We start from the raw sequence: 27042 nt of genomic DNA on the forward strand, positions 1-27042 counted from the left end.
TATGCTCTTAGACATCTACGTTTAAGGTCCACTGTCGGTCATCGGTGAATTATGCACTAGTTCATTATCACAAATAATATGTTTGCAGTTTTAACTCACAATGTAAAGTATAAACAATTAATGTCAAGACAATCTGCCCGACACATGAGTGATGCCAGCTGTTACGACAACGAACACACAACAATGGCATGTATAAATGAGGCACAACAGGAAACAAGACTGCATGCATGTTCATGAAGAATATGTGGTAACTTCCCTGTGTGGATATGTGTCATCATAAATAAACTATAACCAGACAATGCATTGTTTTATTTCATTTAAACACTGAAAATGCAAAATAAATCTGGGTATCAAAGCATTCTGAAGTTACTATTATACTATATTAGTAAATCATCACAAGTTGAATTTTAAAGAGAAGAACATTTTAATCAATACAATACAACCATACGAATATATTCACAATGACCTGTATGAGTTGTGAGGTATGTGATGGGGCAGGGTATGTTTATATTGTCCAACTTGTTTCGCGAACACCTGGTGTCATCACTGATTTTCAATGATCCATTCTTATAGTTTTCCAAAATTAATTTGCCTTTTGCGCTATGTTCTCTGGCATTGGCGCTGTATATTTAAAACGTAATATACTGGTAAAAATGTCGCTTTTAATGAATCAAGTAAAACACCCGTCTTCACAAGTCACCCCGTTAATGTTCCTTAATAAGGACGAGAAACTCATAATCGAAATGATGTCAAGTTGTGCACATCCAGACAAAGTGAATTGTGAAGCAGATTAGTGAGGATGATATTGTGTAATGTGTCCATCCTAACATTTACCCTTGCAGCAGCGTACTGTCCTCAAAAGTGGTGTCGGAGCAGGGGTGACATTGATTGACAGTGTTTCATTGGGTGTTAGGAACAGGTCGTAATACTGAGACATCTCGGGCAGACTGACAACCTTAACTCGTCACAATCACGACACGTTTGAGAATGCAGGAAATCCTGTGCTATTTCTGCTTGTATGTTATCGCTGTGACGTTGTGTAGTATGAATACATGAATACATGTATGTCAGACTGGATCATCACACACTGTTTATAACTATTAAAAAGGTTATATACCGCTACATCTGTGTATCTGCAGTGGAATCCGTCTAATCCATATAACCATGTCTCTATTATCTATTTATATGCTTTCAGGAATGAACAATGGACACTAATAACTTACCCAACTTCCGAGTCGAGTGATCTGCTCCAACGCGGCCATTTGACAGAGGATAGGAGCAGGAGAAAAGTGTTTCTTTGCAAAAACGGATTTGTTCGAAACTAATTGGGGAACATCCTTGTATAATGACACGTTAACTGAAATCATACCTTTCAAGTAGTATTAGTTCAGGGCAGTATAATTATGGCTTTGTTCAATCCATTTTTTATTTAGCTATTAAAAAATTATATTAAGCATTTAAATAACCAGGAGTGTTTAATGAACACATAAGTCAATGAAGGTTTCATGCAACTGGGTCCGTCAGAGCGTTGCGACTAAAGGAGGGGGTTCGGTCTAGTCGTCTGAGGTGCCGCAATTCGTCGTGTAGAGCTGTGTCCCAGATGCTTGTCGAAATCCTATGGCCGTGCGTTCGAATTTTAGGTTCGCCCTGATTTTGATTCTTGTCAACAATAAACCACCCCTGTCCTTGGGTTTCAGTAAACAGGTAAGCGTCTATCACCAATATATATCCACGGGTATCCCTTCCGTGTCAATCTGTCACGCCGTACTACAACTGAAATGCTGTTCAAACCGTTAAACCCTATTCACTCATTTTAAAGTTTCATGTTTCACAAAACTATACACAAACTGAAAATCCTTCTTCTGACACTCTTAGGTGCAGATGAGTGTGCCGTCCTGGTTGTAAGTCTCACTATACTATGCCACACAACAAAGGTCATATAGAACGGAACAAACCATGACAGTACAGTACAGGATTAACGTCCATTTGTCAAAATATTCCTATAAAGAAAAAAACTTTATCTGAAGATACTTCCATACAGTTGGAATAAAAGCGGCAAAGCCCTTTCCATATTTATCAGAAATATCCCCTAAACTCAGAGTCCATTGTACGATTCCGACTGTATCATGGGCATGTGTTATTAATCACTATAAAAAAAGGATGGCACCAGGTTTTCGCGAAAACTGTAACCTGTCACACCGTCACAAACACATGCAAATACAAGTGAAGTGTTTATCTGAAAGAAAATCCACGGGAACATGTGGTACAAATGCAAAAGCAAACATACATGTAAAACCATTCTTAAGAAAATACAACTTAATCAGTGCAACCCTGCTGCGATCGTGAACATAGGAACCAAATGTATTTCAATGTTGTCAATATCTAGATACATACATTACCTTTCACAGATAGCTTCGGAATCTCCAATATCATACATGTATCCGAATGAGACAAAACAGGAACTCCTGTGAAACTCGACTGCGTTAGGTAAACAGCTTCAATATTAATCGGATGCAGGAAAGTGCTTTGGGAAAGAGGAAGATTTATTATAACCTGCAGCTGTGGTTTCATGTCACAGGGATCCAGGTGTTATGTACGTGTTGCACAGCCAGACTAAAAATAACATTGTCTGAATGTCTTCCGGATCTTTGTGCGCCATGATCTATGACACAATGAATTACTTAATGTTTATGAGTGAGTGAGTGAGTGAGTGAGTGAGCTGGGTTTAACGCCGCTTTTAACAGTATTCCAGTTATATCGCGGCGTGTCAGCTTAATGTGGGAGGAAAGCCCGAAGTGATGCATGTCTCAGACGTTTACTACTTCGGTGAAACCCACGAGCACGGGTATGGTGCTGACAAAACTAGAAACATAATCGGGGCGAACCGGGATTCGAACCCACAATCATAGGTTTCAGGAGCGCCCAAGGGACGCAACTCTGCACAGAGAATCGCGGCGCCTCAGACAACTGGGCCACCCGTGCCCCCTGTTTATGTGTCGTTGATATTTCCAAATTTGACGCATCAGTGACAAAAATGATGTCCGATGTTATTTCACTATTTGTACCATATACCATATGTACCATATGTTCTCGTGGTTTTTTTCAGGTGAACAATTGACTTGCCTTTGGGTGTGTTTGTGATGGTGCGAACGGTGTGGCAGAGTACGCTCACCTATCTTTAACAACTGGTATCATCACTATTTGATAGTGATTTATAAGCACATGCTATTGATATCCTCGGAATCGTGCAATCGACTCTGCTTTTGGCAGAACTTTCTTATGGATATGGAAATGGTTTTGTCGCTTTATTTACAAGTCTAAGACCTGCATCTCTTCGGTCTTCCCCTACATCAAGCTGACATGCCATGATGTAACTGAAATAATGACAGTGTTCAAAGCTGCTTTGAACCAAATCCAGTCAGTCACTAAAACCCGTACAATCTACTGTTCTCAGCTGAAATTTCTCGTGTGTATGGAAAGGTTAAGTCGCTTATTATTATTATTCACCAAGAAGTCATTCTAGATTGACGTGATTGCATCTATTCACTACTACCGAAGAATAATTGCGATTCATGCATTTGGATTGTGCTGTTGTCTCTCACTTTGTTACATATTAGTAAGGCGACACGGGTGGCCCAGTAGTCGGAGGCGTCGCAATTCACTGTGTAGAGTTGCGTCCCTTGGGAACGCCAGAAACCAACGACTTTGGGTTAGAACCAGATTGGCCACGATTATGTTTTAGGTTTGCCTGTACCCGTGCTCGTGTGTTGCACAAAAAGTGGTAAACGTCTAAAACCTGCATCACCTCGGGCTTTCCTCCCACATTACCTTGACACGCCGTGATTAATTACAATATTGCTAAAGCGGCGCTAAACCCAACTCTCACATTCATTTCAATAATGAACGAAATTATAATTAATGTTAGGTAACCTCAGTTATTTTTTACTGTCAACGTCAGTGAATTCCACGTGGAAAGTTGAATTAAATATTGTTACTTAATATTTTTCTAGCAGAGTGGAAATAATGAAACAGAAGGATTTCGGCTCAACATGAATGTCAAATGTCTCCTAAATCACTTCACAAGCCAAGACAGGCGATTACTTCTTGACAGTAAACGGCGTTTTACGTGATGTCTGTAGAAAGGGTCAGGACGACCTACACCTTGTTGGTCAATGGTCAACAAAACAGTCTTCATTTGATATTCAGACAGGGCATACGGGATGACCTGATAGCGCCTTTCCCATTGTTTCAGAACACAACAGGTCTGTTTCGTCTCACTCAGGTCAGAGGTTAACCTACAATGTGCATCAACGCCCTGTTCCACACGTATTCGTTAGACAGAGGAATAAATTTATTTGGTTTTTCCAAGCCTTTGTTTTATAAAGTTAATTCTCTCATCGGTAAATTTTAAAATATAAAAAAGTCAGAGACAAACGTAACTGTGATCAAGTAACTTCTCATTTATCAATTGTAGTGTTACTTAAATTAAACGCATCCCTGGTCATAATTTTTTTGTGAAGATATAATATTTTTTATATACAACAAATAAAAAAAGTATGACATTCAGCTTCTGCCTGACAGGTTCTGTGTTCTTGACTGTTTTATCAGTTTCATTCTCCAATAGGGGACACGTGTGGCCTCGTTGTCCAAGGCGCCGCAATTCGCTGAGCAGAGTTACGTCCCTTAGGCACACCAGAATTGTATGATTATGGATTCAACTCATTATATATATTTCTAGGATTGTCAGCACCATGGCCCTGCCTCGTAGACTCACCAAAGTGGCAAACGTCTTAGCATTGCATCACTTCGGGCTTTCCCCCATGGGGCGGTTGGGTAGCCTTGTGGTTGAAGCGTTCGCTCGTCACGCCGAAGACCCGGGTTCGATTTCCGACACGGGTAAAATGCGTGAAACCCATTTCTGGTGTCCCCCGGCGTGATATTGCTGGAATATTGCTAAAAGCGGCGTAAAATCAAACTCACTCGGGCTTTCCCACCATAACAGCTGACATGACGTGAAATCACTGAATACCGAAATACAATTTAGGGACCTGGGATTTTGTCTGGAGATTAGATGTTTTTTTTCAGCAGCATTGTATTTTTTGTGGTAGACAATTATTTTCAATAACATGACGCATTATTATATTTGTATTTAAGTTTTTGTTTTAGACAAATTGGATATTGATAATACACATTGACATGATTATCTCTGTGTTGCACATAAAAGCTCCGTATTAGTAGAATCGTTAAGATATAGATTTGTTACTAGCATCTGAAAAGATGGACACACTGTAGACTGTCTGCGATGTAGATTTTACTTCGATGTCACACGATTAGAATATGTCTTCGGAACCCCAATTAAATACTTGTCGTAAAAGGCGACCATGCTTGACGTAAGAGGCGACAGACGGGATCAAGTGGTAAGGCTAGCTAACTTGGTTGATGCATGTCATCGCATCCCAATTGCGTGGATCGGTGCTCATGATATCAATCAACAGATATCTAGTCCAGAGTCGATTATTAACAGACCGCCGTCATATAGCTGGAATATTGCTGAGTGGGCTTTAAACAACAACCAAGCAGACACAGGATATCCACACTCTATAGCGACTCGCGCAATAGGGCCGTAAAACAGGAAGCACTCAGTACAAGTGAGAAAGCTTCGGGCGGGTTAAGGGGCGGTCGGGTAGCCTAGTGGTTAAAGCGTTCGCTCGTCACGCCGAGGACCCGGGTTCGATTCCCGACATGGGTACAATGTGTGAAGCCCATTTCTGGTGTCCCCCGCCGTGATGTTGCTGGAATATTGCTAAAAGCGGCGTAAAACCATACTCACTCACTCACTCGGGCGGGTTAATCTTGTTTTCTTAACCTGAGGATACGCGGAGACACCCGAGTATAATGCAAGGGTAACATACGGTCTATGGATATACGGTGTACATGTTAACTTAGCCTAGTGCACGTTAGCATTGCATTCAATGGTAGAATCGCAATGCTGAGGTATAGAGAGAAGAGAGAGAGTGAGAGAGAGAAAAGAGAGATAGTGAGAGTGAAGAGAGAAAGAGAGGGAGAGGGAGGGAGAGATCAATGCTGAGGTGACGTTATTAAATATATATTCATTCGCTACATGAATCCCCATCATTCAGTGCAATGAAACTGAACTTCTTCTCAACCTCTTTTTGAGAGAGGGAGAGATAGAAAGAGAGAGGAAGAGATAGAGAGAGAGAGAAAGAGATAGAGAAGAGAAATAGCGACAAGAGAGTGAGAAAGATCGAGAGAGAGAAATGGAGAGAGTTAACGAGAGAAGAGAGCGAGGGAGAATGAGAGAGATATAGACAGAGAGAGATAGAGAGAGAAAGAGAGTGAGCGAGAGAGAGAGTGAGGGAGCGCGAGAGCGAGAAAAGAGAGTGAGGAGAAAGAGTGAGAGAGAGACGAGAGAGTGAGCGAGAGAGATAGAGAGAGAAGAGAAAGAGTGAGAGAGAGAAAGAGAGATAGTTAGACATAGTGAGAGAGGAGAGATATAGAGAGAAGAGAGAGAGTGAGAGAGAGAAAAGAGAGAGAGTGAAGAGAGAGAGAGAGAGGGGGAGAGGGAGGGAGAGATCAATGCTGAGGTGACGTTATTAAATATATATTTCGTTCGATACATGAATCCCCATCATTCAGTGCAATGATACTGAACCTTTCCTCACCCTCAAAATGGTGCTCGACAGTGAAGCTTCAAGAGAATGAAAACACAATACCAGTACGTCATCATTGCCCTTGCGTTTGACACAATGGTGTTTTTGTTTCATGACAGCGGATGTGGCTGATGGGCGAAACCTCCACTTAATTTGAATAACCATGATACATAAAATAATTGTAACGACGGCTTAGCTGTCACCCCTCATGCTGGGAGAGGCTAACTTCACATTATTCTGCTTCCGTTGAAACAACGTGACAATGATAAATCACACATCAAAGACGAGATTGGGACCGAACCCATGCTTGTGACACTGTAGCTTGTATGTGAATAAAGTATGGGCGACTGTCCCAGTATCACTCCTACACATACGAGTAACCTAACGAGAGAAAGAGAAAGAGGGGGTGGGGAGAGGGAGAGGGAGAAAGAGGGGGAGAGAGAGGGTGAGAGGGAGAAAGAGGCAGAGAGGGAGAGAAAAAGAGGGCGAGAGAGGGAGAGAGATGGAGAGAGAGGGGGGAGAGAGGGTGAGGGAGAGAGAGTGAGAGGGAGAGGGAGGGAGAGGGAGAATCAAGGGGTGTGTCAACATGTTCCTTGATTCTACGCACCATAGCTATGCTTTAATATTTCACTAAAGTCATGCATCAGGGAGAGATAGGGGGAGGAGAGGGGGAGGAGAGAGGGAGAGGGAGAGAGAGAGAGGGGGAGAGAGAGAGGGAGAATGAGTGAGGGAGAGGGAGAGGGAGAAAGAGGGAGAGAGAGAAAGGGGAAGAGAGAGTGGGGAGAGGGAGAAAGAGGGAGAGAGAGTGAGGGGAGAGAGAGTGAGGGAGAGGGAGAAAGAGGGAGAGAGAGTGAGGGGGGAGAGAGGGAGAAAGAGGGAGAGGGAGAGAGAGGGGGAGAGAGGGAGAGAGAGGGGAGAGAGAGTGAGGGGAAAGAGTGGGGGAGAGGGAGAGAGAGTGAGGGGGAGAGAGAGTGAGGGAGAGTGAGAAAGAGGGAAAGAGTGAGGGGAAAGAGAGTGAGGGAGAGGAAGAAAGAGGGAGAGAGAGTGAGGGGAGAGAGAGTGGGGGAGAGAGAGTGAGGGGGAGAGAGATTTAGGGGGAGAGAGATTGAGGGGGAGAGAGATTGAGGGGAGAGAGAGTGGGTGAGAGGGAGAAAGAGGGAGAGAGAGAGTGAGGAGGAGAGAGAGTGAGGGAGAGGGAGAGGGAGAAAGAGGGAGAGAGAGTGAGGGGAGAGAGAGTGGGTGAGAGGGAGAGAGAGTAAGGGGAGAGAGGGTGAGGGAGAGGGAGAAAGAGGGAGAGAGAGGGAGAGAGAGGGTGAGAGAGAGGGAGAGAGAGAGGGAGAGGGAGAAAGAGGGAGAGAGAGGGGGAGAGAGAGAGGGAGAGTGAGAAAGAGGGAGAGAGAATGAGGGGGAGAGAGAGGGGGGAGAGGGGCAGAGAATGAGAAGGAGAGGGAGAGAGAGTGAGGGGGCGAGAGAGAGTGAGGGAGAGAGAGAGAGAGAGGGAGAGTCAAGGGGTGTGTCAACATGTTCCTTGTTTCTACGCACTATAGCTATGCTCCAACATTTCACTAAAGTCATACATCACTTAGAGCTTTCCTCCCTTTTTACATAACACCCGTGAAATCACTGAAATAATGTTCCGTGGCGATAAACCCTCTCTTATGTGGGAGTACATGCGTTTGTGTAACATTGAGAGGGAAAGCTTGGCTTCGGTAAACATAAATGTTATTCTTCCATTTTCTACATGTACAAGTACGTGTATGCACGCGATACACATGTTGTGCAATAAAGCGTCACACCCGACTGGAAAGGTTCATATGGTAACAAGGGCGGTGGGGTAGCCTAGCGGTTAAAGCGTTCGCTCGTCACGCAGTATACCCGGGTTCAATTCCCCACATGGGTACAATGTGTGAAGCCTACTTCTGGGGTACCCCACCGTGATATTGCTGGAATATATCACTCACTCATTCAATCTTATGGTTATAACGTGGCTGCTGATTACGTGTCATCGTATTGTACCGTTATTTTATTAACAGTAATACATACTGTAGACATATAAATAGTTCGTGTTAAGAAGTGAAAAAACTTGTAATTTGAATATTACAATATTTAAATGCTAACATAAGAATATATTTAAAGTAACACAACATTGCGTGGATTCTAGTGTACATCAAATCGTTTGTTTTCAATCGTTATCAATAACGATGGGTCGTGGAAATAATTCGAAATGTCTTCAGCAGCAGGATGTATATGACTAGTGTAGTTATGGTATGCCTACTAGGTGTGGTTAACAATGAATTATTCAATAGCTCCATTGAGTGTATTTAGTAAAACACTTCAGTTTCAGCAGCTCGCAAGGGACTTGGTTCAACAAACACTGGGTTGATGGTGGAGCTGAATACAGGTGCGCTGCGGATGCTGTCAAGATCAAGTTCATCCTCATACAGCTTTGGTTTATGACACAACAAAAAGACCCCACACAGGAGGCCAAACGTAGAACCCACCAATACAAGATAGAGTCCGGAGGAAAACGTGGAGTGTCCGTCGGCTTCACACACAGCATAAACCACTCCTCCAGCGAGACCCAGAACACCTGAAAAGGACATGAATAAGCATATATGAAACAGACATTGTTGTGAGAATATAAAATATTTTCATTATCTTTGAAAATCTCATCATCATGGTTCATGGAATAGATGCGCCCTTAGGCGTGCCAGAAACGTATGGCCGCTGACCGAATTTCAGAATCGTCCTGAGTATGTTTTATATGAAGGTTTGTCCGCACCATACCGTTGCTCCTGGGTTTCACCAAAGTCAAGAAACGTGTCAATACAAGCCACAAAATCCTTTCCATAGACACGACAAACCTATGTTAAAGCAGAGTCGATTGTACGATTCCGACTGTGTCATGAGCATGTGTGTATGAATCACTATCACGCAGAGATGGTAGACAGACATGCGTCACATCAGCCTTTCCACGTGAAGCTGATACACCGTGATGTAACTGGGAAACAATGTACGTTAAACGCAAATCACTCATTATTGAGATAGAATACACTCGATGACACTCGACACATACGTATACCTAAACCGTAACCTCAACATACTTTCACTTGAGTTGAAGTATCTGTATAACTTCTCTATTCAATTTAAGAAATACGTAGCATCTATACATTCAAGCCGGTGAACGAATAGATTGTTCTGGTACAATTTTTCAAATCGAAGCTCGAACCAAACATTTCGAAAATCGCATTAATAGAAGATGCTGACGTTTCATAAAATGATTTAATAGGTATGACACATGATGCTTAGTTGTCAAATAAATTGCCTTGCTTTGAGTCATATTTCGTAAAATGTCAAATTACAAGTCCTATTCGAGGCATGGGATTACAGAAAATCATGAATAATTCATAAAATATAAATATTCTTGGGCCATAGAAGCCAGACTGTTTATGTTATAGTGTATTCTAGGATTACACTGTCATTGTTCCCAATGCAGTAAACAGAAGAAATGAGTTTAACTGTATGTGCACAAATCCGTCATTATCGCATGGGCAATAATGGACCCCAACCATCTGATGCCTATCCACAGGATTACCAATAAAATAAGCACATGGTGTTGATATATTGACAATACAGTTGATATATGTTTACAATAAATGTCGAGCGTTGTCAACCGCCCTCTAATTTTATAGTAATCGCATGTAACCGACATGAAATAAGGGATTTCTGTATGAAAAATGCAATCAAACATTTGAGTACATACAGGAATTCACCGATCAAATATAAGGGACATTAACACATGAGTAACATCTCAAATAACCAACAATACACGGTATTATGATAACGGGGTGTATGTAAATAGCCCTACCCGTACAGACACACAACGCTGGGAGGCCGAATCTGTCACATCTGACAGCGTGAATGTTGCGGGATGTACAGTTCAGCTCACATAAGATGACAAGACATATGCAGTAGTTAACAAGAGCTACGGCCTCTACTGCCCTCACAGCGTCGAACCAACCTGGAACATACGTCATTTGTGTCATATGAATAAAACCTGTCGGGCAAAAAAAAAAGTACAGTAAACTACGGTTATAACGAACTCAAAGGGACTACTAATTTTAGTTCGTTATAACCGTAGTTCGTTATAAGCATATATACAGCATAACTACAGCATATAGTCGGGACTAAAAAGTTAGTTCGTTATATCCGTTAGTTCGTTATAAGTGTGTTCGTTATAACCGTAGTTTACTGTATACATCATATTCGATGGTGGCTAAAAATAAAAGTTTTTTTCTTACACAAAGAAAACATGGTTATTCGACGGTGATGCATTTGGAACGGGTATCATAGTTGTGTTTTGGACCTGAAGTTTGAACTGTTGCCCTGACGGTTTTCAGTGTGGCAACGTTGTGATAAGTTTGTAATTTTTGGTCAGTTCTAAATTTCAAGTGTATGCGTGGCAGTTTATGTGGAATCACTTATGTCGACGGTATGTTCAAAGACATTTTAAGGTTTCACTCAAAGAGGCGACTTTGCTTGTCGTAAAAGGCGACTAACGGGATCGGGTGGTCAGGCCCGGTGACTTGGTTGATGCATGTCATCGTATCCTAATTGCGTAGATCGATGCTCATGATGTTCATCACTGTATTGTCTTGTCCGGATTCGATTATTTACAGACCGCCGTCATATAGCTGGAATACTGCTGAGTGCGGCGTAAAACAACAAACAAACAAACTTAAAGGGGGGCTGTGTTCCACGTTTTGGAACCCGTTTCCAGTGTTAGTCTAGGCGTGGGGCGGTCGGGTAGCCTTGTAGTTAAAGCGTTCGCTCGTAACGCCGAAGACCAGGGTTCGATTCCCGTCATGGGTACAATGTGTGAAGCCCATTTCTGGTGTCCCCCGCCGTGATATTGCTGGAATATTGCTTAAAGCGGCGTAAAACCATACTCACTCACTCACCCACTCACTCACTAGTCTAGGCGTTGTCTTTATTGCCATGTTTAAATTGAGACATTGTTTGCGATATGGGTGTTAATTATCTTATTCCATCAAAATACAATTAGAGTTTTGTGACAAAGTGGACATTAATGGGGTGGAACGAAACTTGCTTGGACTGCAAATCGGCGTTACCCTAGAACCCCTCAAGAACGAAAAAATATCAGTTCGACGTAGTTGATCGCAGCTATACGTGTATGTGTATGAAACAAAATAGTTTTAATCCGAATGGCTGAACAATGTTTAAATACAGAAATAAGTTGTATTACAAAGAAATATCCTGATAGGAAGTATTGATGGAGGTCCATTGATGATAAAATACATTCCGGGACAGACAGTCAGTATTTCCTTGGTAAAGAGTCACAGGACATTGTCGAGGTATACACTACTGAGAGGCAAAGGTTACATTTGTTTGCGAGCATCAGTAGCTTAAAATTGGAATATGTTTACTATCACAAGTTTATATCTTACTTAAAGGCGGGCTTATTACCGCCTGTTCCTTGATCGCAAGAGAAAGTTATCTATCATTCACATGTAGGCTATACAGCCTGGTGTACTTTTATAAAATAGTAAATATACTCTTCAAACAAAGTAGGAAATTCTATGAAATAACTTCCAAAATTGTAAGATATTTTAGTTTCTTGTAGTTGTATGATGCTAATAAACTAAACCGACAGTGAAGTATGACGGTAGATGTTATGGCCGCCATTGATCTTGAAGGACGATAGAGATGAGATGGGAAATTTCCAAGTTGACGTTTTTCGATCAGTTGTGCGTAATACCGCCACGATCTGTCAAACATTCATTCACTCGATGAGCCATACTGTGTAAGTGTCTCCAAATGTCGAGTTGGGGTAGTCTGTCTCACCCCCACTCTCCCACCCCTTGCAGTGCCTGGCCAAGTTCAGCCAACGTGGTCGGATCGAGAGCCAGAGACGTCTCCCTATCATGTTGACGCACTCTCACTATCATGTACCAGATGTATTCGGTGGGGGAACTGTCTGGGTCCATTGCTTGCCATGGCATTCTATGGATGCTGTGGTGATGGGGTGAGCATTGTCGCATTGAAAAGTGCTGCAATTTAATTCGCCCTGTACTCTTGTCGTTGACCTTGGTCGCCCTGAACGGGGTCGATCGTCAACATTTGTTTTTTCACAGACTGTGAAACACTAAACGCATTGGCCGCTACACTCTGACTTCTGCAAGTTTCCAGCAAAGCCCGTAGACGATCCGCGCGTTGCAGACGCCCCTTCGGTTGTTCATACACAAACAATGAATTAAATCAAGCAAATGACAATTGTCAGTGGATTCGGGTATCTAAATATGTTCCGTAATATATTTCAAAGGTTACAGTGAATGGTTGCGAGGAGAACTGGGGACAAATGCAACCCGGCGTCTTAAGCGCATCATTCGCTCTGCAAAGTTGCCTCCCTTATGTGTGCCAGAAACCTATGATCGTGGCTTCGATTCCCGATTTGCTCTGATCATGATTCTAGGTTCGTCAGCACCATACCAGAGCTTTTTGTTTCACCAAAGTGTCAAAAGACTCAGAGATACATCACCTCCGGGCTTGCTCCCACACGAAGCCGACAAGCCGTCATATAAATGAAATACTGTTACAATCGGTGTAAAACCAATCTTGCTGACTCCAAGAAGAATATGATAATAGCGAATAAACGCAACACCGGATGTGGTAAAAACTCAAAGTTATTGACATGGACAGATGATCACAGACAACACTGTCGGAACACGGACACTTTACTTTGCCAATTGCCGTTGAACCATAGTTTGATGTAACACATATTTAAACCATGGCTCTTTTTTGTCGCTTTTGTTACTAGGCAATGACTTCTTTTTTACCCTATCATTTACCTTGATGATAGAACAATTTCAAGAAAAACGAGTGTCGTCAGCTGGCTTTGAACCCGCGAAGTCCGCAAAAGAGACTACCGAATGTAGTCTTCTGCCTCATCTACATGTAAATAGCGAAAAACAAAACAATATTTTCGTACCTCAGAAGTAAATGTTTATCTGTTTTAGAACGGTGAAATATGTGTGAATGTTACTTTTTATGTTATTCTATGTATTGCAAGTTCGTGTGGTCTGATAGCTGTCGTTCAAAGAATCTAACCGGGGGAAGGGAATTACCCTTATCTTGATCATCAGGGCTATGTTTGTTCATCGGCATGGTCAGGTAATATTTAAGTGATTGATAAATGTGCTCAAGTTGGTCCCATCTGAATTGCCCCGGGACATGAATTTCGCCCGAATCGTCAAACAATGTCGTGCTCCGCGCTCAGACACTAACTAACCATATTAATGATTAGACACAAGGTCCCCGCACACTGAACTATACATGATACAGTTCCGTGTTCGTTAGGATAGGAACAACCATGTGATGAGGCATGGTGTCCATGAAGATGATGGGGTAGCAACAGCTGCGATGTGTTTATCAACACCACAAACACACATGCAAACATTTCTACCATTTGATGCCTGTGTTAGTCGGCAACAGAAAACGGCCAACTATACGCTTTCAAATACATACCTTCTCCACTGTGTGTAGAATAGGACTCACACTTGGAAAGAGAGGCGGTGCAATTCTGCCACAACCCAGAAATGACACGTGCATCTCGCTTCCAAGCTGGCAGACCAAAGCCGACAACGAATTGAAGAAATCCGAGGACAATGCCACCACAAGCTAGTCTGTAGCTACATGACTTTAAACTCCAACCTATCATGGTAGGTTGTTAGCGTTCATCTCAAAGACGAAAGACGAAAGACAAAGACATTACACATATTACAGTTCTATGTTCTGTTCCTTTGAAGATCCTCATCGATCATGTAACCACCCAAGATCCTTGATACTCACTCAAGTATCCTTGTATCGTACTGCACCATGTTGTATCATGACCCTATGGGGACTCTCCGATGTCATAACATGGATACATTCTATCAAGTATTCCACCTTCTGTCATTTAAACATGGTATCACCATAACACATCCATAGCTAGCACCTGCTAAGGGTGTCCATATTTTGATGTGCTTACGAAGGCGCTTGAACAGAACGCAGGCAATGAGTTTCGTGGTCTACCGTGTTACAGCTTCACTATCTCTATGTTACAACACACACTATCCCACACCCACCAGTACAGTACATCACGACCCAGCCTTAAGATGCTAGCTTAAGTCATTGGGTATTCAGTAATATTCCCTGCAGAAGCAGTGTCAATATAACGAGCTATGTCACACGGGGCGGTCTGCTTGACACCTCCAAGTACAATACGTGTAAAGAAATATCTAAAGCTAAAGTATATTTGCAGAGATGTTAAGCCCTCAACGTTCATCCCTGTAGCTAAACACATCTTCAATGGCCCTACTCCACACAACAGCTGTACCATAATATCCGAATCCGGTCATCTCAAAATCTTTATTTTCGAGATAGTTTATCGTCTATGATCTGTATTGCAGGTCGTGTGTTATATCTAGAATCGTTAATGTCAATGTGTCACTTAGTTTTGTGTTAATCCCTGTAAGTATTTGAAGTATTTTGTGTGTGTTTGTCACGTCAACTCCTTTTATCCGTTTACAAGCATTTCGTCAGGATTTCTCATGTCCAGCTCTGTGATAGATTTCATATTGTGTTTTCATTTATCATAATAATTAATATCAAACAAAAGCGACAACCCTTTTACCGTTTGATATCAACTATATCAACACTGAGTCGCGAAAACAGAAAATATCTGTTGCCGCCCAGTTGACGGTACACAATTTTTGCAAATCCTGCAACCGACATATCTGCACGTTGAAATCTATGTTGTTTACCAACCTGATGTCAATTTCGTTACGTGAATTTGATTGGACTATACATAGACTCGTTCGTCCAACCACAATATAACTCCATTATTTCTTATTCGGCAAGGGAGAAAACTGGACTTTTACAGTCAATTAACAGCCCTGCCTCGCGAAGATGTGCTCATGTGACCGGACCCGTATATAGAGATTATGTTATCATAATGTGCCAGACACATCTTGTAAATTATTACATACCTAAAGTGTTAATATTTGGCCGGCGTCATATACCTGGGATATTACTGAGTGCGGCGTTAAACAACAAACAAACAAACAAACATTACTTTGCGGCTACTTTTGTTCCATGTATGTATTTTGTGCAAGGTATAAGCGCACTCTAAATGGTTTTTTGACTACGGTTAAAACGAACACGCTTATAACGAACTGACGGATATAACGAACTTACTTTTTGGTCCCGACTATTAGCTGTAGTTATGCTGTATATATGCTTATAACGAATTATGGTTATAACGAACTAAAATTAGTAGTCCCTTTGAGTTCGTTATAACCGTAGTTTACTGTATAGGACTTGGTGATTAATAATGCTTCAGTGGGGATCATTGTAATAATAATAATTTATTATATGATATTGTGATTAAACTCCCCATTGGCATGGGTAGTTATGTCTCCGATACTGCCTGATTTCTTTCATTCATGTTAACTGTTTATCCAGGATGTACTGTACTTGAAAAAACTCTGCCGGCTTAAAGCGCCATAAAAAATATACCGCAAGGTGACGGTGTTTCAGGTTTAACCAGTGACTGACAGCGTAAATAGAACCGATTGTCGAGTGAAACTTTTGGTAACCGTAAACAAGATCAAGACCGTCAAACTTCGTATCAACATGAATGACAAACCTTGCATACCACAAATGGCTCCATATCTAGACATAAGTCAATAATTGTTCTGGATTATAATACCATTTAACAACGTTTTGCAACCAATCGTAAAAACAGTTGTGAGCAATTGTTATATATTAAGAGAAGTGAAGTGAAGTGAAATTTGGTTTAACGTCGCGTCCAAGATTATTGCACTTATATAGCGACGCGTATGCACATGTGTGTGTGGCTGCTTGTACTAGTCCGGACTGAAACCGATTTATAGTGCTAGCTCACTGAGATACCATGCTGCAGTTAAATACCCCACGTCAAGCTGACCAGTTCTTGTTTTAGCCCCTTAATGCCGAGCGCCAGACAGGGAAACAACAAGTACCATCGTTTAACGTATTTTGGTATGACGCGGCCCGGGATCGAATCCCGGACCTTCCGCTCTCCGGGCGAACGCTCTCCCACTAGAGTACGGAGGCGGTCTAATATTATGAGAATATATGTAAAGCACACATACATATGTATTGAACATATGTACAGCGTACACACACAAGAACCGAAAACATGCATTAAAGCGCACATGCATAAGTATTGAACACGTGTAAAAGTACATGCATAACAATTGAACACATGTGAAACGTACATACATAAGTATTAAACACATGTAATGTATACATGCATAAGTTTGGATCACATTTAAAGCAAACGTGCATAAGTATTGAACACGTGTAAAACCTACATGCATTACTATTAAACACGTGTAAAACGTACACTCATAAGTATTGATCACATGTAATGCATACATGCATAAGTACTGAACAACTGTAAAACGTACATGCATACATAAGTGTTTAAACATGTAAGACGCACGTGTGCAAGTACCGAACACGTGTAAAGCATACATGGATATTGGAAATGTTGTCCAGCAGAAATATAAACACAGAAAAACAAACATTTTTATGACGCATCATACACTTCATCCTATGACTGAAACATTTATCAGCGACGCGACGTTAAATGTTAACTTACTCTGACGCTAAAGCTAATAATGTAAGGTTGTATTCAAATTATAACCGTTAAACGTTTCCTACGCTTATTGAAGGACTTTCATGCGTTGTAGGTTGGCATGCATATTTATCGTTTCAGTGGCTGCCATCATTCGACGTTCATGTGAAAAAGGATTACAGCGATGCATTCCATAATGTTTTAAGAGTTAAAAACACGTATAGCGTACATGCATAATTTTGGAACATATGTAAAGTGTACATGCACAAGTACTGAACAAGTGTAAAACGTACAAAGTTATGCATAAGTATTGAACACATGTAAAGCGTACCTGCACACTGGAAGTGTTCCAGCAATCATTTGAACACAGCATTTTGTCATGTCGCATCATACACTTCGCCCTATGACTGAAACATTAATCAGCGATGCGAAGTTAAATGTTAACTTACTCAAAGATTGCTCCAACGTTGTTTCAAAGGTTACAGAGACTTACTGTTCTGGAGTTTCAGGACAAAGATGAGGTCCATAACAGTAAAATAACATACCCAGATGCCGCCATAGGGAACAGAAAGTATCTCACAATAATGTATATTCATTGCAAATATAAGAACACATTTGGTTTTCGAACCTAACGTACTGAGTGAGTGAATGAGTATGGTTTTACTCCGCTTTTCGCAATAGTCCAGTAATATCACGGCGGGGGACACCAGAAATGAGCATCACACATTGTATGTTGGGAATCGAACCCGGGTCTTCGGCGTGATGAGCGAACGCTTTAACCACTAGGGTACCCGACCGCCCCCCGTATTGAAAGCAAAAAATGTGGCATGTACAATTAAATCATTACAGCACATTTGTATTCCTAAGATACATTGAAAATTTTGATATCCACTAAAAAATTACTGTCTTAGTAATAAATACTGTCAAGCCCATCTTAAGACATTAGACTACTCTCTTAATGAACATTTAGGACTCTGAAATGTCACAAATGCTACATATGGAACTGCCTCTTCCCTCAAATGTTTATACATAAACAATATACTAGAGGGCCATGAAATGTATGTCCTTGTTGAATAAAGCGACAAAACCCTTTCCATATCCAATAGAAATCTCTGCATAAAACATAAAAAGTCTATTGACAATTCCGACTTTATCATGCATGAGCTTGTGTTTGCGAATCACTATCAAATAGACTATAAGTAATGAATCCAGGTGTTGGCAAAAGGTGAGCCTATCCTGTCCAACAGGTGGCACCCGTCACTAACACATGCAAAGGCAAGTCAATTGTTCACGTGAAAAAAACATGGGAACATATGGTACAAATCAAAATAGTATTTGCATCGGACATCATTTTTGTTACTGATGTGTCAAATTTTGAAATGGCCTCCACAAGAAGGAAATTCTTAAACATAAAAATCTAACTGAATTTCATAAAAAGTCAATGTGATAATAGCATAATATCGATCTTTTACGACGCTGCTCTCACTTACATCCCTTAAGCATTGTAAAAAGCTTCTCTGGAAGGAAAGACGTTTGCATATTACAGTTATGTATTCCTTGTTCTAAGGCTAACGGGATTAGAAGACGTTGATCACAGTGGCACGTTTGGACCTCATCTTCCTGCCTTTTCTTCCTTTAATTTCCAAACGTCTACTTGCGATGTTAGTAATGTTTTGACGCGGCGGTTAGAGTTGATGAAAACGTACAATACCATTTCCACATATTCCGTAAAGGAACATGGGACAAGAATAACTGTTCCCCCTAACATAAGGTAAATAAAATTTGCATTCACGCAAATAATGTTCACATAATGAAATGTTTCGAGAAATAGCATACGGTACATTCACTTTGACCTTCCAACGAGCCAGGCTTAGATAACCTTAGATAGATGTCACATGTTAGGTTGCTGATCTTGTTATTTACGAGTAATTATTTTCCACTTTTACAAGAGCTGTACATTTCCCATGACATTCTTCGGAATATGATCAGCAATGAAAACCAAGGGGTAATGTTTAGATCACTTTCTAATCTTCAGACATGTTTCTTATTTAATAGCACACGATTCGCCGAAGGTCTTTTAAGGTCGTACATCTCTGACAACACTTAATCTGTCCAGTTATAAGATTTATGGATTATATTTTGATATATTTTGATAAGTCATGTGAAAAATCTTACCACTGTACAGTACTATTGGAACAAGATACGCTGGTTAAATACGCGTTAGTTCTAACCATCACAAGTTATTAAGTTTAATATAAAAAGTGGTTTTATCGCACAATCCTATCGCATGTGCATGCAACAATCTCTATTTCCTGTCATGGATGATATTAGGTAAAGCTGCTGGTAGAATATGAATCGGAGACCTCACAGAGTATGACTGTCTTTATGATGGTCATCTTGCGGGACTGAAATCGATAGAGGAGAGATTAAGATATGTTTTGCTGTAGCTATTTTGGCATGTTCATTGGTGTGTCATCTGCTGTCCTTGTCACATTTTGTTTATTTCTTTGTTAACTACTATATAGATTTCGTTGAAAATTGATATTTTTTACTATGCAACAAAACATAGATCCAGGAAAGTGGATCCTTCCAATCATGAGTCTGTTTGTTGCCTTTGTTTCCGTTGCGAATAAAGATCGTGAGTTTGTTGTCATTGAGCTTCTGGTGAATCTGGCGGATGAGTCAGACATGAGACTGAACTTCCATCAGAGGGATTTCACCCCTGGCCGTTATATAGCTCACAAGATCATCAAAGCTGTCAAAACCAGTAAACGAAGGTTACCGTGTCCAGAGTTCTCAAAGTGTCACTGGTGTGTCCATGAGCTTCAGATGGCTCACATGGAGAGTGTGTGTCTATTGCCAAGTATGTGTTGCTAAATATTATGACGGAGCACATTCCGACCACCAAAATACCTGTGGTAATACTGTATCATACACAATCGGTTTCGAGTTTGCAATGTCCTCTTGAAGAGGAGAATGACATGTTCTGGACAAATCGGATAGATTCACTCAAGTTGTAGTCACTTCTCACGCCTACAGCTTTGACTTGTACCAAGCAGTTCTGCCCGTACCGAATGGTCATGTTAGACAAATTGCACTCGAAATACTTCATTATGCTGGTCACCAAATAAGCCATATTGTATATGTAGCATAGTACATGTATATGTTTCAATTCTAATTGCCACCTGTCTTATACAAAGCTTTGTGTGAAATTGTGTGCGTTGACATTGCATCCCGACTGAAAGGTTTAACCGAAAATGTTTAATTATACATATGCTTATTTACTTCCATACTTTACTGAGCCCATCTTCCTATTTTGCCATACGGTTTTATATAAGTTTCAAAATATGTATTATGTTTGATAGTCACGATATGGCTGAAATATTACCGATGTGACTTCAAATTTAAACTCACTCACTTACTCAATATTTTGCCATACAAAATAGGAAAATGTTCAGATTTGTTCTTTTATATTGCTGAAAAATTAATCTGCAGCGTCAAAAGGTTTTCTGGTATGATTTATATTTAACAATAACAATAACTTACGTTCACCTGGCTATTTATTTACATAAAAATGACTTGAAGTTGTGGTGAGGCACTAAACCAAAATATACATAGAAACGGCCACAGGAATATATGTGATAAACAATGATGACATAATATGGAACTACAGACACATATGATAATGCCCTGTTACTGGTCACTACCCTTATTCTGTGTTCCTTACCACTGTGGGAATTCCGGGCTAGATCTCAGCAACACATGCATGTCGTCAGAGCAAACTGGATCGAGCGGTAGGACCGGGTGACCTGACTGATTGCGTTAAGCGTACCCCACAACATGTGGCACTACTTATGATGTCAATCACTGGTTTGTCTGTTTCAGACTTGATTAATTACAGACTGCCGTCATAGACCTGGAATATTGATGAGTCTGGCATGAAACTATTTGTACCTTGCAATATAACATGTGACTTGGGAGTATAGAGTGAGAGAGTGTGACAAATGTCATAATGTCATAAAATAGTGATGACTATATTACTGGATCCCAGAAAATCAGTGGTGACACCAGGTGTTCGCGAAAAGGGTAAATATGTCCTGCTTTACAGGTGGAACCCGCCAATCACACAGTTTGGAATAAAAAAGAAATGTTTGCTTGTTACCCAAAGCAGTACGCAATACCCATGCTATACGACAGCGTATCTGTTAAGACAGATATAGTACATTTCACTCATGGCTGAATGTAGAAATAACAGAAACAAGTGTACAGAGAACGCCACGAAAGACAAAAACCAGCGATATTACCTGATTAATATTCAAGAGGTTTTACCTCACACCACTTTTGGTATTGAACGAGCGCTTCAGAAACAACGTTGAAGCATCCAGTGACTTCGCACTGCTGTTGCATTGGGCTGCATACACACATGAGTGAGTGTGTACGCCGTTTTTGCATATATTCCAGCAATACCACGTTGGCACCAGAAATGGCACCACGATGGCACCAGAAAAGGCACCACGATGACACCAGAAATGGACTTCACATATTGTACCCATTTGGTCATTCGAACCCAAGCCTTCGGCGTTACGGGGTTACGTTTTAACCACAAGGCTGTCCCATCACCCCTTATACATGAATATACCCAAACATTCAAAATGAAGTTGACCAAAATGATGTCTGTCGCAATTACCTGTGTTAACTTGTACCGTATGATCCCCTGTTTTTCAGGTGAAAACTAGTCTTGTAACACGTGATCTTGACGGTGCTACCCGTGGGTTGGCAAAACCATGTCCATATTCATAATAAATCTCTGCTAAAAACAGAGTCATTTATTCGAATATATCATGTTTATGCATCTCTATCAGCTAACCATGATACCAGGTGTTCGCGAAAAGGGAGCCCCATCGGTGGCATTGTCGCACAGAAATGCATATTATTTATTCCAAAAACATTTCTTCAAGAATATATTCTTGGTAACATCGCTATTTGATGAAAACATTGCTGATATGACGTTACAAATTAGCTTAGTCATGTTCTGGACAGAAAATAACTTTTAGTTGGAAATGCACATATAATTCATTCAGCGACCACAGTTTAAGATATTGCAAAAATAGAAAAGATTATTCATTTAATTCTGTTGCGGCACAATTTCGAAACCAATAATGCCGAAGCTGCAACACTTGTAAATATTATTATGAACTCTCACTCTGACAATGCAACTAAATAGGAGTTCGTCAGATAACTTACTTGTCAAACAAATTCTCTATTTGGACGGAAGTTCGAATCTAGTAATCAAAGAAAATGTGCTGTCGTCGCAGGGTTGCGCTTTGTAAATTGTGTCACATTTTGGAATGACGGGGTGAGTAGGTGAATTGGCTAATAGGCTCATATATGTCAGGAAACCCTTTCGAAATATAATCACGCGAAGCAATTAAGTAGCATATTTAAGTTAATATCTCGTGCAGTATTTATATTTCCTTGTATATAATATAAATTGTCAGTGCAAGAGAATAACCAGTCAAGATTATCAGCCATCTGGCGTAAAGGGCAATGTGGCGGCAGTTCTCATGTCCAACCTCATAAAACATCCCCATGGCAACAACTGGATATTTATACATTTCTTTACAAAATAGTCACTGCCTTTTTAGATTGCATGGACTACCTCGCGAACTCGAGTGTATGTCGAGGTATCCGCATTTCTAAATTAAATAGTCAATGTGTGCTTTAAAAGAAAGATTGTCATACTGGTTTGAATTAGGAAAATGTATAGAATCATGGAAAATTGGTAATAACTATCATGTAATGGTTTACAATACTCTTTAGAAATAGGACTGACTGACCCTAGAGTAGGTAGAGAGTGATATATACTAAACATAAGTAACATGTAGCAGCTCTGCGGGTTTTTTGGTCATTGTACTTGCTTCTCACATTTCTACAAAGTGACACATTTGGTTTCATTTCGAAAATATCCTAGTTGGAAAAGACAGTTGAACTTTTCGCGAACACCTTGTGTCATCACTATTTGATAGTGGATCATCAGCACATGCTTATGATATTAGCGGAATCGAACAATGAATTCGTTTTCAGAAGATATTTCTTATGATTGTTGGAAGGGTCTGTGATCGTGGATTCGAATCCCGGTTCGCCACGACTATGTTTCTAGGTTTGTCAGCACCATACCGTGCTCGTGGTTTAACGAAAGCGTAAAACGTCTGAAACCTGCATCACTTCGGGTTTTCCTCCCACATTTGGTTGACACGACGTGATATAACAAGAATATTGTTCAAAATGTCGTTTAACATAATCCACTCATTCACTCACCATGATTATCATCATCATTATTAGTAGTAGTATTATAATCATCATTATTATTATTGAATGATGTACAATTCAAGTGTCGGGTCTCCCGAAATGCAACTAGGCAGCAGGTGTATAACCTTCATGATACAGTTATGATAGTTGATAATAATTAATCCTGAAAATCATTCCGCTTTTGTCTAGTTCTTCAATGCATGAACATTATTAGAATAGAAATTGGTTCCTTGTTTGCTACTGTATGTGAATTGCTCTTGAGTTGAGGAAAAATGATTTTATTATTATTTGATCATGTTCTTTATCACTATGTGGGACAATGTTTGGAGAATTGTTCTACCTGCACATGAGGTAACAGACATCACCTCCAGATATTTAGTGTGCCATAGTAGAATAAATGTAGAGAATGGTAATATGCATGGGCTGAGAATTTGTTGGAAAGATTGTTCTCCAGAAAATATGGGAAAAATGCAACTTGGCCTTAGGCTTCCCAAAAACAGTAACCTGCAGCCTCGGGATATAGCGCTACTTGTTATGTACGCTACACGGAACAAAACCACTCACTAACCTTATGATTATTCATGTTCTCTCAATCAGATGTAAATTATTTCATCCAACTGTGGATATTTTACTGATAAAAGGTCATTATTTATTTTAGTCGCACCGAGTAAAAGCCGGGACTCGCGCTCAGTTTGACAAGGGAGAGAACTCCATCGAGGGAAAAGTTGTATGAAGGTGCGAATTGGACAAAAAACAAGGCATAATTTTCCTACCACTAAGTATGATGATGCCAGACTTCAGTGATTTATCCAGACAAGTGCAAAGACAGCACAAGTAAAATTCCGAATATGTAATAAGTAGTAGGTATCCATATTTACCGAAAAGTAAGAACAAAATATTTTAAACCATCAACAACAAAATATCAGAAAAGACAATTTTAAGATTTTTGTTTTAAAAATTGGATGAAAATAATTTGTCCAAAACAATGCAATTTTTTTAAAAAGTTAACAGTAAATATGTAAAAAGGATTCCTATTAGGCCAAAAGAATGTATTTATCATTTGGTTACTGGTGAAGAAAGTATTCCTAAGCATGGCATTATGGCCCTTATGATAGACTCCTAACAGATTCTGGCCACAGAGCGGGAAAATGTGCGGACTACGTAACTGCCGTCACCTTAATAGTTACTATCTATATGCAGATGATCTAGTTCAGTTCGATAAAGAAAGTTTACTTGTTAAACTGTGGGTGATATCTTTGTCCATTGACAGATGGGGGTAAGGCAATAGTTAAAAAAAGTAAGTATCAACGCATTAAAACATCCTTACTTACAGCAGACGGGACATTCCGATGAAAGTTTAAATTGTTTTACGAAGCGAGCACTTCCTTGGTACTGATTTGCATTAATAGACAGCCGCTAAGAGGCATATAAAAAAACATAAAAAAACGTATGCTATATTGATTCCGGTGTCGAAACCTCATCGATATTTCTAGTGCGAGTTCCTTTTTTTTATTGTGCATCGACTAAGGGGAAAGTCAGGATGTTACCACTGATTTCGGGTTCTAGTCTCTCCGAACAAGGTTCACCTGGGCCTGGACAAGTATTCACTTATTTCAGCAGTTCAGTGTAACATGCAATCGTACAAAACGTACATTCGGAAGAATAATGCAACTAATTTGTTTCTAGTACACTGTATTAACATTATTGGTGGTATATGTAGCACATACAGATTATGAATTTTCAGACGTATCATAGGGGGAACGGGTGGCCCAGTCGTCTAAGGCGCCGCGATTCGCTGTGCAGAGAAACCTATGATTGTGGGTTCGAAACCCGGTTTACCCCGATTATGTTTCTAGGTTTGTCAGCACCATACCCGTGCTCGTGGGTTTCACCGAAGGTGTAAACGTCTGAGACCTGCATCTCTTCAGGCTTTCCTCCCACATTAAGCTGACATGCCGTGATATAAATGGAATACTGTTTAAAGCGGCGTTAAGCCCAACTCACTCACTCAGACTTATCATATTGTTCCTATCTGAAAACATTAATTGTGATAATTGTGAAGTTAATGTCAACAGCACATGTCACGGTTGAACACACACAGTTAAGTTCCTTAACGTCTTAATAACACGTACTAGTATTGCTGTGTCTGCAGATCACGCCATTTCAATGATATGGTGCACACGCGTCGTCGTGAAGAGCAAATACGCCCCTAACCGGGATCTGTATGAAAACAGGGTAAGTAAAATAACACTTGCGATAGTTCGCTAGTCCTCAAGTCGTGTACTATGTCAATGGTATGCTGGACATAAGTATACAATAATGTGCTTCTTTGGACACTACTGTAGCATAATGTGTCTTGTTATGATCCATGCGTTTATGAGGGGTATCGTATATTTTATAATAATAATACTAGTTCATTTGTATGGCGCATATATCCATGTATAGTGCATGCTCAAAGCGCATAACAATAAGAAGTCATTCGGTTGGTGCGTTGGTTTGTTGTTTAACGCCGCACTCAGCAATATTCCAGCTATATGACGGCGGTCTGTAAAAAATCGAGTCTGGACCAGACAATCCAGTGATTAATATCATGAGCATCATTCCACGCAATTGGGATTGATGACATGCATCAACCAAGTCAGCGAGCCTGACCACCCGATCCCGTTAGTCGCCTTTTACGACAAGCATAGTCACCTTTTACGGCAAGCATGGGTTGCTGAAGACCTATTCTACCCCGGAATCTTCACGGGTTAGAAGTCATTTGGAGACAGTAAGTCTAGAGAGATGTCCCCAGTCAGGTTTAGAATCCTCACCTTAATCCAACCTAACATTAATCCAATCACACACCAAATAGCACCGCTTATTAGCGCTGAGTAAAGTACTTCCGCAAGAACAATACATGCGCGCTGGCTCGTGTCCGCCTTTGACGCAGTCGCAAAGGACAACAACAACAACAACAACAACAACAACAACAACAACAGCAAACGTTTATTTCGCTTCAAGGTCATAGCTATGACATATTGAAGGTACAAATGGAGATTTATGGTGACACGAGGCAGGAGACGGACGTGCGTCAACTATACGTTTAACTGCAACAGACTCATAAATTTAATTAAACATCTTGAGGATTTCTTTTACAAACTGTGCTAGTTTTCTTTGTTCTAATACACTTTCAGTATTTAGTAGCATATCAAGTGTAATCGTACTAGGTCTTGTAAAGTACTTCTTTTGAATATATTGCTTACGCAAGTTATGCAGAAAAGGACAAATTAATAGATAGTGATATTCGTCAGCTAAGTCATGTTTATTACAGTGACTACAAATTCTGTCTTCTCGTGGTATATTTTCCCATCCCCCCTTTTCTATTGGTAATCTATGGTT

At 40.5% G+C, this 27042-nt stretch overlaps 2 protein-coding genes across 2 annotated transcripts in view; both read right to left on the reverse strand.

The window, feature by feature from the left end:
* Positions 1-2448, reverse strand: part of LOC124132477 — a 55719-nt gene extending 53271 nt beyond the window's left edge. Inside the window, exon 1 of the mRNA XM_048392949.1 lies at positions 2400-2448. Within this exon, the coding sequence (XP_048248906.1) occupies positions 2400-2433 (34 nt within the window). The 5' untranslated portion in view covers positions 2434-2448. The remainder of the gene's footprint in view (positions 1-2399) is intronic.
* A 5928-nt stretch (positions 2449-8376) lies between these two features.
* LOC124132614 lies at positions 8377-14818 on the reverse strand. The gene is made up of 3 exons (XM_046496615.2): positions 14217-14818; positions 10540-10692; positions 8377-9261 (listed from the first exon to the last, which is right to left on the reverse strand). Exons 1-3 carry the CDS (start codon positions 14407-14409, stop codon positions 8993-8995), a joined length of 615 nt encoding a protein of 204 aa, XP_046352571.2. The 5' UTR covers positions 14410-14818; the 3' UTR covers positions 8377-8992.
* Between the last annotated feature and the right edge of the window lie 12224 nt (positions 14819-27042).

The sequence above is a fragment of the Haliotis rufescens genome, unplaced genomic scaffold, assembly GCF_023055435.1.
Source record: "Haliotis rufescens isolate VD_foot unplaced genomic scaffold, xgHalRufe1.0.p SCAF_11, whole genome shotgun sequence".
In the NCBI taxonomy this organism is placed as follows: domain Eukaryota; kingdom Metazoa; phylum Mollusca; class Gastropoda; order Lepetellida; family Haliotidae; genus Haliotis; species Haliotis rufescens.

Bases quoted from the DNA above. Each gene is read 5' to 3' on its own strand.
- LOC124132614 (XM_046496615.2), bottom strand. From the start codon at position 14,409: ATGATAGGTTGGAGTTTAAAGTCATGTAGCTACAGACTAGCTTGTGGT. The intron at 10,693-14,216 runs GTATGTATTTGA...CGTATGTTCCAG, and splicing joins TTCTACACACAGTGGAGAAG to GTTGGTTCGACGCTGTGAGG. The intron at 9,262-10,539 runs GTAGGGCTATTT...TGTCCTTTTCAG, and splicing joins AGCGTTGTGTGTCTGTACGG to GTGTTCTGGGTCTCGCTGGA.